The following is a 15,291-nucleotide window of genomic DNA, read 5'->3' as shown; positions in this document are numbered from 1 at the left end:
GATTTTCACAATAGGTGAGAAGACGAGTATATTTCAGATATTTTGATTGGTAATTAACAGTAGTATCGCCGGGGTGAGTTCTGTGGATGCACTTATTATAGGAGCAATTACGCCGGAGGCTTGCTTACATGAAGGTATTGCAGATTTAACATGGGTTACGTGTTCTTCGATGTTGGTTGAACAAGAAACTGTATTTGTTTTAAAAGAAAGTGCTGTCACCCAACCTTGGAAGGAAAGTAGCAGACGTAGATATATCATAAGTATCAGCAGAAAACCATAAGGGGTTAGCATCCAACTTTTTAAACTGGTTCTTGAATACTTGCGTCCGGGGTTGTACTTCCTAGTAATGGGTGAATGGGGATATGCCGCTGGATGGGGTCGCATTTTCACGATTCAACTAGTTGACTATAATGGGGTTGTATTTTCAATAAGGTTACTAGAATGGGGTCGCATATTTTCGAGATTGTGGGGGGTAAGAAAATTCTGGCAAGTCGATATAATGATTTTTGTTATTAAAATAATGGGAAGATTCCTGGTAAAAAATATACCAGTGTTTTTATTTTAATATTTAAAAATCGGCGTTCTTGAAATCACAACTTTAACATTAACTAGTTGCACAATGAGATGACTGAGTTAAATGCTCTATAAGGCAGATGCATAAACAGAAAGAGACTAAGTTAATTCGAAACACAAAATTTTACATTTACTTTAAGTGTGCAATACTTTAGAAAGACATCAACTCGTCCGAAAACTGTTCTCGTTCTAGGTGGTTGCCCTTATCCCAATATTAAAGCTCATCGTATTCCCTACATGTTAAAAGACAATTACAGAATGCCAAAACCTGACCACCTTGATGATGAAATGTGAGTAGCAATGATTTATTGTTGTTGTTGTTGTTGTTGTTGTTGTTGCTGCTACTGCTGTGGTTTCCGCCTCTGCTGGTGACGTTGCTTAGCTTAGATAGTACTCAATTTAGTTTCCAAGTGTCGCGCAAATCGACTTCCGGTATTTCGGGTCGACATCAAGGCCGACGAATCGTCACGAATCCAAATAGCTAACACGTTTAATGAAGTTAACATTTTCAATAACAGAAGCACTACGTCGCAAAGAAAATCTTACAAGATAGTTGTAGTATACAAGAGCTAGCTGCAATGTCTCTGAAAATAATAAGCAATAGGTTGATTCATGGATAATGATACATTACAAACTTACTTTTTTCCAGTTGAACTTCGGCGTAAAATTCCTGCAATACTTTAGCTAAATTAGCTCGACCGGTGATACCCAATTCAAGTGAACGATGTTTCGTTTCTCGCAAGACAACAACAAGTTGCTCTCTCTGTCTCTTCGCCTTGTGCATTTGCTTCTAAATCCGATTATGATAATAAAATTACTTTTTTCGGTAATATTGTTTGTTTGCACCTTTTAAGTGTCATTTGCGCTCTTGCGCTTAGCGCCCGGGCCGCAAATGACACTACGCGGGCGCAAATAACCAATATTCCCTCAAAAAGTCATTTTATTGTCCTATTCATCTTACTAAATTCATTTTGTTCTTTGTTGGTTCAAGCTATATGTTCAGTACATAAACGAACAATTCCATATGGTGTAATGATGTGTGTAAGATAAAGGAGTTTGGTTGTTTTCCAGTTATGCTCTAATGTGTGAATGCTGGAGAAACGAGCCTGAACGTCGACCAACATTCGATTCCATCAGCAGGACAATTAAGAGATTAGAACGATGCCACAAGGTGAGTTCTGTTATACGTCTCTACAGTTGTCCGTTTATCTTTCGACTAAGTTGTTCACAGTGGGGTCTAGCGTCAACGCTGGGAATAGTTAAAGAAACTGGGACACTCTGAATGAGTTCATTGTGTGGAATGGTCTTTTTCGATCGTAATTGTCATGCGTTATTTTTCAATGGACACAGATGACGGCAGTGAACAATAAAAGTGGGCAAAGGAGGCCTCAGTGTGCTTGAGCACAAGTGCCCATTGATAACAAGTGCTTGCAGTCCCTTTTTCTCTAGTAATAGCTTTCTTGCGAAACGTTTAGACGTTATTATGAATGAAGAAAGAAGGCGAGGACGAGGAATAGGCGGTCAATCGTCTTCTTCCTCGCTTTTTTCTTCCCTCTTTCTTTGCAGAGTACGCCTTTAGTGTGTTTTTTTTTTCTGACCTATTTCCTCTCTCGCTCAACTGTTCTTATGTCATCATATCCGGCTTTTTCAACGACTGCTCGCCGGACCTCGAGAGAGGGATGGCAAGCAGTCTTATAAAATATATTTCAACCGACACAATTATATTTTAATTGGGTAGGTAAGGAAACGCTATTTACTTAGCTGCTCAGAATCTGCTCACATTGTTCACCTCTACTGGATAGTAATTTCAAGTTTAGAGTAACGTGCGCTGGTCCAATGAAAATCACCGCGAACTTAACCGACAGGCGCCCGATAGAAATTAACTGTTCCGTGGCGTTTCAAGGTTGAGGTTGCGTGTAATGGAACTTATTTTAAAATAAAAATGTATTGATTGGAAATAACTCCGAAAAAAATCTTGGAATATTCTAACATCAACAAAGTACTGCGGGATCACAATGCGATCAGCTAATCAGCTCCTCGATTGTTTTCTAAATTTCATAATTCCCCTTTGATACTTTGCTCCTGGGACAAATTGCATTTGATTAGCTGATAGAAAAACCTCGATGTACAGTGAACTTTATGCCTTAATAAAACTCAGCGTGCCTTTATTTTATGGGAAATTCACACAATGTACACAGATGGCTATTTAGACTGATCAAGGGAAATTTTTTAATTTCATTTCAGGAGATAATTTACATGAACGTGTACGACGACCAACTGTATGGAAATGTGGAGGACTGGGACTAGCAACATTAGCAAAGATTAGTGTAGATAATAAACAATTGTTAGGCAAAGGAAAAATAGTTCATCAAAAGTAATAATTTCTTTGTATCTAAAGAAAGGGCACATGTTTTTTTTAACAACATAGAAAATAAAACAGTAATCCTGACTTCTTCCTCCAAAAGGTATAATTAGTTTCTTCAAAAGCTAGATTTAAAATAACTTCAAACGGTAGAAAAAGAAAAACAGGCAAGAAATGCTTGGTTGGCCAAAAACGTAATCGTATCAAGCTTAATTTCTGTTTGACTGTTTATTACTATAACGTCTGTTTTGTCACTTAGTTTTTATTATTTAATTGAATTAATTTCATTTGTCAAAGCCCATACAATCCCGGTAAACAATCATACATTTTAATACAACATTATGATGGATAAACCGCTGACCAGACGATCAAACATTGCTCTTTACGCGAAATCTAGGATGTGCAGAATGTTTAAACTTGGGCGGTTAAACGATCAGACACGTTCATTAAAGACAGTGCCGGAAAATGGACCGTACACGGGCCCTTTGATAATGTCGAATATGATATCCTCTTGCTAGCTTACTGAGTGCAGTATACTTTAGGAAAGCATTCAAAAGTAAGTGAGTAGTAAGATTTTATTTTAGGAGGGTTGCTCTTGACAGTAATTAAAATGATGAACTTGTGGCCGTCAGAAACGAGTTGATCCATTATGGGTATCAGAGTTTCTGATGAGTAGGTCATTAATACATTCCGGGATATTGTCATTCGTCGATTTAAATATGATTCGGCATAGAAGGGAATCCACTTTAAAGTATTAAATAAACTGTTCTTTAGGCGTCAAGGAGTTTCGTTATTACTTACCGTGGAAAGAGATAATTTTACTTTAAAGTATATATTGACGTCCTTATTTCATTCCAACTTATACATCTTATTACAAGTATTATGTAACGTACTTCCTGTACATGTTCTACGTCCATGGATAGTGCATAGCTGAAAGCAAACAAAAGGGGAATATTTTTTAAAGTAAATAAATATTTTTAAAAAAGAAAATACGAAGTAGAAATAAGAAGACCTAGCTGATGGCCGTTTCATTTTAGACAATTTAGTAGACATACAATATGAAGCACTTTAGTGTGTAGTGCAACTTTTTTTTTTTGCTGTTTACAAAACTTGGTAAGAAGCCACGGTAACTATTGCCTGGGTTCTTTTTCTCATTTTAACTATTTTTGTCGCGGTTACTTTTATAAAAATAAACAATTAGCTTTGTTTATACTGCCCCAGTGATGTCTTAGGTGCGAAAGTAATATATGGTACTTTGTTACATATTAATAGCGGAGCTCCTCTGCGCGCGCCAGCGCGCGGAGCGGAGCACCATGGGTAATGCGGGTACGAGAGAATTGATGTAAACCCAGGAGGCCGAAAAAATTTGGTGCGTACGCGCGCCGCGCGTACAGACTCTCGGGGAGGGGGAGGGGAGTCACAAGGCAACCCAAGCAGAGGGGGGAGGGGAGTCAATCTTTTGCCTCCTTCGTATATTGGACATAAATTTTATGGTTAATTGACAGCTGTCAAAACCAGGTATCCGCTGACCAGTATCACATGACCATATCGCGGGCTCAGGTTTAGAACTAGTCAAGGTCGCGTGTTTTTTTTAAGTTGACCGCTGACCAAGTGATAGCATTGCTATTGGTCCGCGGGCGCAAGTACTTTTCAGTTTTAAGCTGAACGAAGCACAAGGAGAAACCGAGCAGGAAAAAGAAATGTCTTCGTAAATATTTCTCGGTCTACCCAGTCTAAAGGCTTTACACATCATGGAAGTTATGGCAAACGATAAGGGCTTACGGGGAGATCCGAAAAAATGGCACAGGTGGAGGAGAGCGAGTTTCTACCGTTTCGGCGGCTGACCAGCTCTAGGAAATTAATTGAGCTAAACGCAATTCACTGAAGAGAGGAAAAAAGAAGTGTCAATAGCTACACGGATGGAAAAGGCTGAAATAGACCTTCGCAGATAATTCAAAGTGTCGGTGGTGCTGGAGTAAGTTATAATTTATAGTTTACATAAATTATGTTCTACGCGGTTGGATAATAATACGAAAAACTGCGGCTGCTTCGCCTCCGATTAATTCATGAGCTGGTTGAAAGCTTTGCCCTGCTGAATTGACAAGCATTCTCCGACTTCAAATATGAGGTAACAAACTTTGACTTTACTGAATACCATGTTTTTTTGTGAAAATCTGTAATTATATGCTTTATGAGTGAATTTGCGTCGGTTTAGTGGTTCTGGTTTACAGAACTTTTATTAAGTTGAATTGTTTATAAGCAACTCCCAGCTAAACTTAGTGTTTTATTTTTTTAATTCATCTATTTATTCTTATTTACTCGCTGTTGGAATTCGTTTAAACGAACTTTTTTTAGAGTCGTGGACGAATACGCCAAGAGATCGTTACGTTGCGAATTTCTTGCGTTGACACGTTTTTACCACACCTTAGCAGAAACAAAAAAAAAGCTCAGTTTATTTCCACATAAAACTATCTTAGTTACCGGTAATTATTTTGAGTAATTTTATAAAACACAATTGTTCGCTCTACTTGTAATCCATGCCATTTTAGACACTGTATGCAGCTGTGTATGCACACTTTAATACATTGACTATCATCATGACAGTGTTGAATGTGTATCTTTGCAATGGCAATGTTTTTTCTATACAGATAAGTTAACAAGAAACCCCCAAGTAGAAATGCTAAATATCCCATTGTAGGAAGGAAGGGTCACTTCACTGAGTGTATAAACGAAAGAGGCTAACATTATTTTATTTGATGAGATCCATTAAATAAGACAGAATTTTTTATAAATTATTTTTATAAACAGGGTCATTAATTAGAGCTAGTGTGGTGGTTTTTAATAGATTATTATGTCAATCCTTCTTTTAGGTAGTGTTATATTCTGCCATTAAGCCGCAATGAATGAAGAATACCTACAGTCAAGTTTTGTTGAACTTGGTATAGAATGCTCTGTGCAAAGTGGACAACAGCAAAGTAAATCAGGTACAGTATCTAGTTTTATATTATTTTTAGTTCCTCGCGAAGCGAGACCGAAGGCAGAGCATAGCGGGGTGTATAATTTTGTCCCTCAAAGGGCTCAGGCGGGATGAAATCTCGTGTGGAGTTTACGGTCATATAAATATATATATATTTGTGAGCTTGGTGTGTGGCGAAAATGACATCACACGGCCGCATGCTGGTGGCCTAATGGTGTGAGGCGTCGAACTTGAAATCAGATCTTCGGGAATGAGGGCGGGGGTTGGAATCCGGCTAGGGTTTTTTTTATTATTACTTTTTTTGTGGGTTCCAATTCTGAGCCTTTCATTTTTATTGTTTTGCTTTTCGGATTAAAATAACACTGATTTCCACATAATACTCCCTCAACGCCTATTCAGGCTATAAACTTTTCATTGCCATCAGGGGCGCGCGGGCGGAGGGTTAGAATCCTCCTGCCGTTCGTTCTTCTTTTTTAATGTCCTCAAATAAATGTCCAAAATGCGACCATCCAATAATTTATCGATGATTTTGAAAATAGCCTGTGCTTCCCAACTCTTTATACCTCTTTACGAACTCAGTCAGCGAACCAGAAAGAGCCGCCATCTTCAAAGCAGACTAGACCCTGGAGGGTGTCGCGGCCATGCCCGTTACAATTCTCCACTCCTTATTAATAACACCCCCCTCCCCTCCCAAACCGAGAGCTTCGCGAGGCCCTGCGAGTCACGTATTACTACTGGTAGTTATAATTTAAATATGTTTTTATTCAGTTTCGTTCTTTTTTTACCCAGCAGCTTTAATCTGCATTTGGTTGCTGCTGATCTTCGTACTTTGTTAAATATTTGCATTCATTATTCAACTCCTCAATGGAGGTTTCCTATTCACAGAGTTGGATTTTGAGTTAGGATTTTGAGTTGGATTTACGAGTTCGATTTTCGAGTTCGATTTCGAGTTGGATTTCGAGTTAGGATTTCGAGATGGATTTTTGAGTTGGATTTTCGAGTTGGATTTCGAGTTAGATTTCGAGTTAGGATTTCGAGTTGGGGTTTCACGTTGCTTACCGACTAAGCACTCCGGTCAGCCTACTATACACGCCAGTTAGCTTACTATGCACTCCAATTAGCCTACTACACACTCCTGTTAGCCTACTATTTACTTTGGTTAGCCTACTATGCACTCCAGTTAGCCTGTTTATGGTTAGCTTTCAATAATTGTTATGGGTTTTGCTTTGTCAAAAAAAAATCCAACTCGAAATCCTAACTCGAAAATCGAACTCGAAATCCTAACTCGAAAATCCAACTCCAAATCCTAACTCGAAAATCCAACTCGAAATCCTAACTCGGGAGTTAGTTTGTCTCTGACTCCTCAATGACATTCAAAACAACTACAATGTATTAGTAGACAATTTAAATAATTAATATTTCACTAAAAGTATGTTTTCATGAAATGCTTAGATCTTGTACCAGAAAATATCTATACCCTAGCCTCACTGTGGAAGGTTAAATGGTTTGAATGTCACCTCCCCTCACAAATTCCAATGTGTGGTTATGGCAGAAATCCATGGTCAGCTAATCCTCAGTGTACGAACCAGTGAAACAAGGCATCAAAGAGCCTCAAAACAACATGGAGGCCCTGCCAGGGTAAATTCCGACAAGCGACATGGCCCAAAAAGTAACGACAGCACATAAAATAAAATCGCGACAAACGACAACCCTTCTTAAAAAACTTAAATTCCGACAAGGACAAGTAATTTTCCTTCAATTTTACTACCGACAGCGACGCGAAGTTTGATAAAACAGCGACACGGCACATTTTAAAATTTAGACAAGCGACACGGGAACCCCCCTGGCAGGGCCTCAACATGGAGCAGGAAAACAATAGCTCCAAAACAAATTAAAGTATTTAGTTGACTTTGCAGTTATCAGTAAAAAAATAGTCTGTAATGTCTGTTAAATATCTAAATGGATCCTTTTGCATCCAGTGGTTTGGCTTCAGTTAAACAAGCTCGAGTTAAGTGTTTTGTTTTATAAATTATTGATATTGATGCCAATTAATCAATTTTAATTTAATCTGTGGCATTTGACTTTTTTCAGGGTGAACATGACTTGCAGAGTTTGCAACGCCACAGACACAAAAACAGACTTGTAAGGACAAGGACATAAATAGAAAACAGGAAAGATTAAATCCAGCTCGATGTTTGGGTGTCATCATGATGCTATTTTTTAGAGACTAGTAAATTACTTGTAAATTAAAATCAAGAAAAGCTACAAATAAGCAAAATTTAGATTTTAAATGTTATCCTATTTACAGTGTACTTTAAAAAACGACTTCTTGATTGACCTGTCACTTTCACATCTTGTTAGATGTAACAAGGGCATTATGAAGTGATCTTTTCAAAAATATACAGTGAAAACAGTAACAGCAGAAATGGTGGTAGTTTAAAATTGCTATTTTCAATGTTTTGACTGGTAAGAAACCACATGTGACCAAGCTAAAATCTGTTTGGCCAGTTAACATGACCTGCAAGTGTCCAAATGTTTTGAGCCCTCAACTACACAGGACTTACATGTAGTTGTCTAATTATATGATAAGATCTTTGGTTGACTTTGGGGAAGGTAGTGGAGTTACAAAGTAATGTAATTATTTGAATTTGGATTAGTTATGCTGAAACTGGTGGTACTGTAATGTAATTCTAAAGTATAGGCATTACCAATTTCATTCTTATGTATTGTATGCTGTGTACAATTTATAAGAACAGCTATATTTTTAAAATAAGTGAAATATTGTAAAGCGGATAAAATTTGCAGTATCCATAAGGTACCATGTAGCAACCAAATTGTTACTCACTTGCTTACTTTGTGAACTCCATGACAAATGGGCAACATGACTCCATAAAAATATGGACAATAATACGAACAAATTTTTAAAAGAGTAGTCAAAGAATTGATGTTATATTTTTTCTTGCATAGTTTTATACACAAGCAGACATGATTCTATTTTTTTTTCTGGGTAATCAAATAACAAAACTGAGTTTGAGACTCACAAACAATATTCTAGCTTCCCAGAATTTTTGCTTTTTTTCTGTAAGTGAAGTAAAACCCCTTAAGTGAATAAGTTGCTATCTGCTTCAGGTTCTTTTTGTGTGTGTGTGTGTGTGTGTGGGGGGGGGTGGGGATGGGGTGACCCTGTTCGGAGAAATGACAGAATGTCACTTCTTTGTTTCCGGAGTTAGGTTCACCCCTGCTTTATTCATCTGGTTTGCTTGCGGTTAGCTTTCACTCTAGTTTGCTTGTGGTTAGCTTTCACTCCGGTTTGCTTGGAGTTAGCTTGGTTTGGGCAATATGCTGTAAACCATTAGCTATAACCAGAAACCCATATGGGTTTCTGCTATAACCTCTGCCATTTCCATTCAAAATTAAAATATAGGCAAATAGTGAAAATAAAAATGAATAAATGAGTGAATAAAAAAAAATTAAAATCAACCTTATTATAAATGTAGATGTTTGTTATTTCCTTTATACTCTAAATTTTAAGTGATTTTTTCTTTCTTTTAAAGCTGGTAAAGCAACAACATAAATGCCTAATTTGCCATGTGATATGCCTCCCTCCTTTTTCTACACGAAGGTAACATAATTGCCCGTTTTGCAACATAATTTCCCATCCAGACTTCTTAATGGTAATGCTTTCGGTGGAATTATAACATTTTGATTGATTTTGTTTGTTCTCTTATTTGGTGTTGCTGTACACGGTACCCGCTTTATCTCCAAGCCACAGATGAAGTCAAGTGAGAGCTTTGTGATGTACGCTAGTGTTGTTATATCTATCTCATATATTTCTATTGTGGATATTGCTGGAACAGGGTACTTACTTTGCAGTGTTTGTCTGGAACAGGGTCGCAAATTGAACCTTTTGTCTCTGGAACAGGTCCAGAGTCTCAGCAACTCAGCGGCACACCACCATAGTAAATTTTAGGGAGTACCCCCCCCCCCCCCCCACCCCGGACACGGTATTAAAAAAGAAATAGGGAAAAATATTAATTATTATATATTAAAAAAATAAAACTAATATAAAATTCTCAGCCTTAAAATTTTACAATGGCCAGAATTCAGAGTTCAATAAAGTGCAAAATAATTAATTGGGGAGCTCCGCTTTTAGGCTTGCCTAAATCTATATATTAGAATGTGAAACAATGTTTAAGAGAGTTCTAATGGGTATTAAACCCCATTTCCCAGCCCAACTTTTGCCCAAATTCCATTTCCCAGCCTATTGTTTTCCTGATTTTCCAAATCAATTATTGTTTCCCGGCCCCACTGACCCAAATCTCTTTTCCCAGTGAAAATTTGCCTAAATCCCAGTTCCCATTTTCTTCATGGCCCTCGTTAAACATGTTTTGGCTTTTAAGGCAAAGCGCAGCACAGCAAAGACCATCAGAGCAGGAACTTGAATAACGTGGGTCTGCGGTTTGCGTGAGTCATACAGTTTGCGTGGGCTGTATTAGTATGCCAAAACTTTCCTGTACTTTTCCACATGCTTGGACAAATTCCTGCTTAGGGGTTCTAATATTTATCTTATTCCGAAAGTTGAATTAAACAAAATCAAACCAGTTTTTGTAATGACGTGTGTCTAGCGCTTCGACACGTTTTTGCTGGAGTGCTAGGATTCAATAGGAATCTTAAATATTGGTGGAAATATAGCGTCATAGACCATAGCAGAACACATTCATTTGTCTTGAATCTTTGTTGCGACTCAGGTTTCCAGTACTTGATTAACCAGTTAAACCAGTCAAACAAGCTTTCATGTAACATCCGCGTTTTCTAAGAATTACATTTACTTACTTTGACAGGTTCCCCCATAATAGGAATGACACCGTCACTTTCACACCCTTTGGGTCCAAAGTGCTGATGTTGACCTTAATAGTCACGGCACGACTAGTGGCCTGATATATGTTGTAGTAACATGTTTGAAAATCTCATCAAGCCAAAATACACCGTAACAAAGAGACGATCTTCATTGTTCAACAGAATATTCTTGCAAATTTTGGTTATGTTAATTAAACTACAAGTTCCTGTTTGCGATTCTGCCGTGTTCTGATTGGTTACTATATTTACAACTAAAATCTTATTGGTTAAGGTTCTGGATATATACGCCCATTTTCAAATCGTGTACCTCTGTTGTGGGCGCTGGTTTGCTGAAGTTCGTACATACAAGTTACAGCGAGGTTTAAGAAGCACGCGGAATGAAGGGTTCTCTGCTGAGCATTTTCGTTTTCTTTGCAGTTCTTGCAACTGGTAAGTTCATGTCTTTGTTTTATTACAACTCAAAACCCCTAAATAAGAGCACAGTTAAGCTGAGTTAAGATCAATGTGAAGACCGCGGTTGCTATGAAAGGATCAAGTCGGTATTCCATCAATAGAAAAATTTTATGTTGAGTTTATTTTGGCTTCGGCTGGAGAAAAATTCCAAGCTTCCAGTCAAAGTAGTTTACAATGGCCGACCTCCATGTGTCCTGCTCTTCTTAGAATTCATGTGCCGTTCCACACCCCATTTTTGTAGAATTTGTAGTTGATCATTTCGCGCAGTGTCTGTTATTTCAGTCGTTCGGCACCAACTTGGTTCGACTAGGAACGAATTGCCTGAAGCCCTGGATTTGGTCTGCCTTTCCTGTATTCGTTTTTGGTGGTGTGATAAGAAATAGCTCGATGAGATTCTCGCAAAATTATTGCAGTGTTAACCTTCTTTGGTCAAATGAATCCATCCAGGGGAAACGAAACGATTTTAAAACGCTGTGTCATGCAGGGCTGGCAAGTACACTAATTGCTCCGCAGTCAGAACCTAGCAATTTTATAGTATGTTCGAGTTGGGATATTTCGTCAGTCCACTAAAGAAAACCAACATAATTTTTGGAATCGCTCGACATTTTTTAAACAAACATCTGATACTCTCAAGAAGTTTGAAAAGACCTTTAAGTTGAAATTGTGACTGCCAGGCATTTAGTCTATTTAACACCCAGCCTGGCTGCCGGGAATATAGACACAGCAATTTAAAATTGTTCGAAATATGACGAATTCCAATAGCAACTTGACACAAGAATGTTCGCGTTTCTATCTGTATCTCCCTCCACGGGGGACTTGAAAATTCAGCATGTTTCTAGAAATAGTTCATAACATGAAATGATTTCATACCATGACATGGCAGTTCAATGAGAAAATAATCAATAGTAAAAGGGAATATGCTGACACAATTGTGAGAGATTGATACCTTCATCCGGTGGATAGCGAAGTAGGTCAGTTTGTATGACACCTTTTGAACAACTGGGGGCTGGTGGTTATTGCTCTCGGTCATTTTCATTTTTCCGGCGTTCACCGGATTTAGTCACCTAACAAAAGAACTAGCCTGAATAAATTACATCCAACAAGCTTATTTATATTGATTTTGGTTTGTGATTGTTTCCTTAATAGCTGAGCGCGTTCACTAAGCACATTACACTATTTGTTTGTTCCATAACACGAAGTTGTTAACAATTTAAAAGTGAAAAAACAATCATTATAATGGTTTTAAGTTGATTGATCAGGATTTTTTATCATTGTAACAAGCCTTGTGGTTTCTCATGGTCTTCCTCGCCACCTATATTTTTTGAATTTGTTATTTCGTTATAATGGTAAAAATAACTTGCACTTGAACTTGGAACATTCATTTACAGCAGGGTAGGTACAAAACTCGGACCGGGTCAATTGAACGTTGATTTGAATAAGACTAGCAGCTATTGAGTGAATAGATGCTATATTCTTATTCAAATCAGCGATTCCAGTTGATCCAATCTGACTTTTGCAATTGTACCAGCCTTTTACAGTACTATACTTTTGTTAGGCTATAATGTAAATTATATTCTTTAATTTTGCAATGCATTTTTAATAACACCGTTCCAGTTCACGTCCCAGCAATTTTCTAACGCGAAATATTGCACATATTCTCGGACCGTAACAGTGCTCAAGAAATTTTTCCTTCTCGAACATATTTTGCCACCATGCTCTTGCTGTTAACGTCTACACTACAGCTGCAACCAAAAGCTACTTGCACTTTACGTGCGCGTTTGAGTACCCGCTTTTAGTTATTAAGTATTCTGTAACCATGTATACATAAAAAAAAATAAGCAGAATTCATTTCCAAGGAGCAAATTAAAGTTACTTTTAACTCTTTTGCAAACAGTTAAGGCCACTGAGAATTTTTTGACGTTGAAGAATGGACGACGATAATGAGTACTCAAGACTAAAAAGTTATTGAAAAAAACCTCATTGGTTTTAATGAACATGCAAATATCGCCACGGGAAATCCATTGTTCAGTTAAATATCTCTAAAAGTAAATTATATTTGGCCGATTGAACATTTGCAATAAAGCTGAACTTTATCGCTTTGTTTTGGCGCCGAGTTTTATCGTTTAGACTGACTTGGGCTATGAACCCTGATCACGTGCACGAGTCACACTACGTACTGACGTCATCTGCACATCGCATGGCAGGCATAAACCAAGAAAAAAGTTGTGCATGGGCATGGAGCAAAGGAAATCTTCTACCTTTGACTTGATGCCATCTTTTTTAGTAACTTAGTAAATCTGACACATGCAGGATCAATATCAAAGGGTCAAATTCTCTATAAGAGCAAGACAACCTTTCATTAGAGGCAGCAGCGTCCATTCAAGAATGTTTGATGTCAAACGACGAACTAAGTGTTAAATGGTTATTTTATATTAATAATTAGAAGTTTACCGGAGTCCATGTGCACAATGAAGAATTCATCGTTTATTTAATATAACAGTGTATTATGTACTAGTTCCGGTTCCCCTTTACAATTTTACAAAGCTTTGATACTACAAACAAAATGTCGACTACATACATCAAACAGTAATTTACTTGCCAAGTTAACCAGTCTTTTCTTATGCTATTACTTTATGTTAAACCACGTGCAAAACAATTTTCTATTTTTTTCCAATGGCCAATTCTAACAGGGATATGTTACTAACTCGAATATCAGTTGTCAGGAGGTGGTGAACCAATCCCCCCCCCCCCTCATAGGAATGCCAAACTTTGTTGACCCGTCCCTCCCATTCACCAACCCCCTAATGATAAATAATGAACACTTTCTTTTAAGATTTATTTCTCAATGGTAAGTGATATTCTTGCAACTGCTTTACCTCTCTCATCTTTCATTTCAGTTTATGGCCTCAAGTGCTACACCTGCATCGGCACAGATGACAGCTGCTCGAAGGGAGAACTGGAAAAGGACAGCAGCAGAGAAACGACCTGTCCAAGCGGTTGGAATATATGCACGAGGACCTGGGCGAAGGATGATGACGGGAACACTGCAGTGGTTCAATCCTGCGGAACGGACGCAACTTGCAAATTGTTGAAAGATAAATGCGATGAAGTCGCCGTTGGAGAATGTGCTATCGGTTGCTGTGACACCGATCTGTGTAACGCGGGCTCGTCTGTTTCCTTCAGCGTGTTCCTGATGACCATTTGCTCCATCCTGGGCCTGGCACTACTTAAGTAAACCAAGGCGTGATGACCCCGGGACGAATTTGATGTCCACGTGACTTTTTTGTAGATGAACAGTCTTAGAGGAACTAGTTAAAACGAAATCTGCATGGAGTTTTTTGAGCGTTTTTATAATGTTCAGCTGCTTGTAGCAACTTTTTTTTTACATAAATCAGCGAAAGTTTTTAGTGAGTAAACATGCCTGACACTGATGTTATATCAGCGGGGTTTTTGATATTAAAAGTGTTTAAAAGCAACCTCTTTGGAAGTGTAGTTTCTCGATTTCACATTTTTATAAAAATTTTGCAACAAGGTTTTAATTGCCAGCACTGAACTTGGGAGGAGGAGTCTTGCCGGTTTTTTCTTTTATTTTCATTTTTTCTTTACGAAAAAAATATGAAAAAAAAGAAAGGCCGACGACGCAGAGTGGTTCGATAACTTCAAGAAAACCTTAAGGACTTTAAAATAATTATAAGACTGAGGCGGTCGAGGGCAAAACTAAATAGCCAATCAAACTTTATTTTCGGTCCCGCGGGGCCGTTTCAATTCGGATAGGGTTTTTCGAAGTTTTTATTCTTTGAAAAGAATAAAAAAAAAAACTCTTTTAGCGCGAGTAATTTTGCCGCATTTTTCCGAATTAGGGTGCTTACTACCAATCATCTGCTCTACAGCTTCTCGGACCGTACTGGGCGATGCCTGTCTTTTTGGTACGGACCCTGCGCTCTCCGTACTTCAACCTCGGCCAATATTCCCCAGTACGCCCTCGCGCGTGGTTAATAAGATATATATTCTCTGTCAAAAAAAAAATTTGAAAGAAAGGACATTTTATTGCATTTTATGAGCCATGACA

The 15,291-nt window shown here is 38.0% G+C and overlaps 2 protein-coding genes and 1 long non-coding RNA gene across 3 annotated transcripts; all 3 read left to right on the top strand.

The window, feature by feature from the left end:
* Positions 1-6: 6 nt before the first annotated feature.
* LOC144636587 (tyrosine-protein kinase receptor Tie-1-like) lies at positions 7-3,716 on the top strand. The gene is made up of 4 exons (XM_078495807.1): positions 7-14; positions 767-863; positions 1,645-1,744; positions 2,818-3,716. Exons 2-4 carry the CDS (start codon positions 811-813, stop codon positions 2,878-2,880), a joined length of 216 nt encoding a protein of 71 aa, XP_078351933.1. The 5' UTR covers positions 7-14; positions 767-810; the 3' UTR covers positions 2,881-3,716.
* A 901-nt stretch (positions 3,717-4,617) lies between these two features.
* On the top strand, positions 4,618-8,591 carry LOC144636618 (uncharacterized). Its single transcript, XR_013567571.1, has 3 exons — positions 4,618-5,063; positions 5,806-5,919; positions 8,004-8,591. It is a non-coding gene; the product is annotated as an uncharacterized LOC144636618 (long non-coding RNA).
* Positions 8,592-11,067: 2,476 nt separating this feature from the next.
* Positions 11,068-14,691, top strand: LOC144636549 (uncharacterized). The gene is made up of 2 exons (XM_078495786.1): positions 11,068-11,198; positions 14,120-14,691. Exons 1-2 carry the CDS (start codon positions 11,147-11,149, stop codon positions 14,455-14,457), a joined length of 390 nt encoding a protein of 129 aa, XP_078351912.1. The 5' UTR covers positions 11,068-11,146; the 3' UTR covers positions 14,458-14,691.
* The last annotated feature ends 600 nt before the right edge of the window (positions 14,692-15,291 follow it).

The sequence above is a fragment of the Oculina patagonica genome, chromosome 13 (genome assembly GCF_052425735.1).
Source record: "Oculina patagonica isolate OP01 chromosome 13, crgOcupat, whole genome shotgun sequence".
Lineage (NCBI taxonomy): Eukaryota > Metazoa > Cnidaria > Anthozoa > Scleractinia > Oculinidae > Oculina > Oculina patagonica.
The sequence above is the reverse complement of the archived record's forward strand: the minus strand, read 5'-3'. Positions and strand labels throughout refer to the sequence as shown.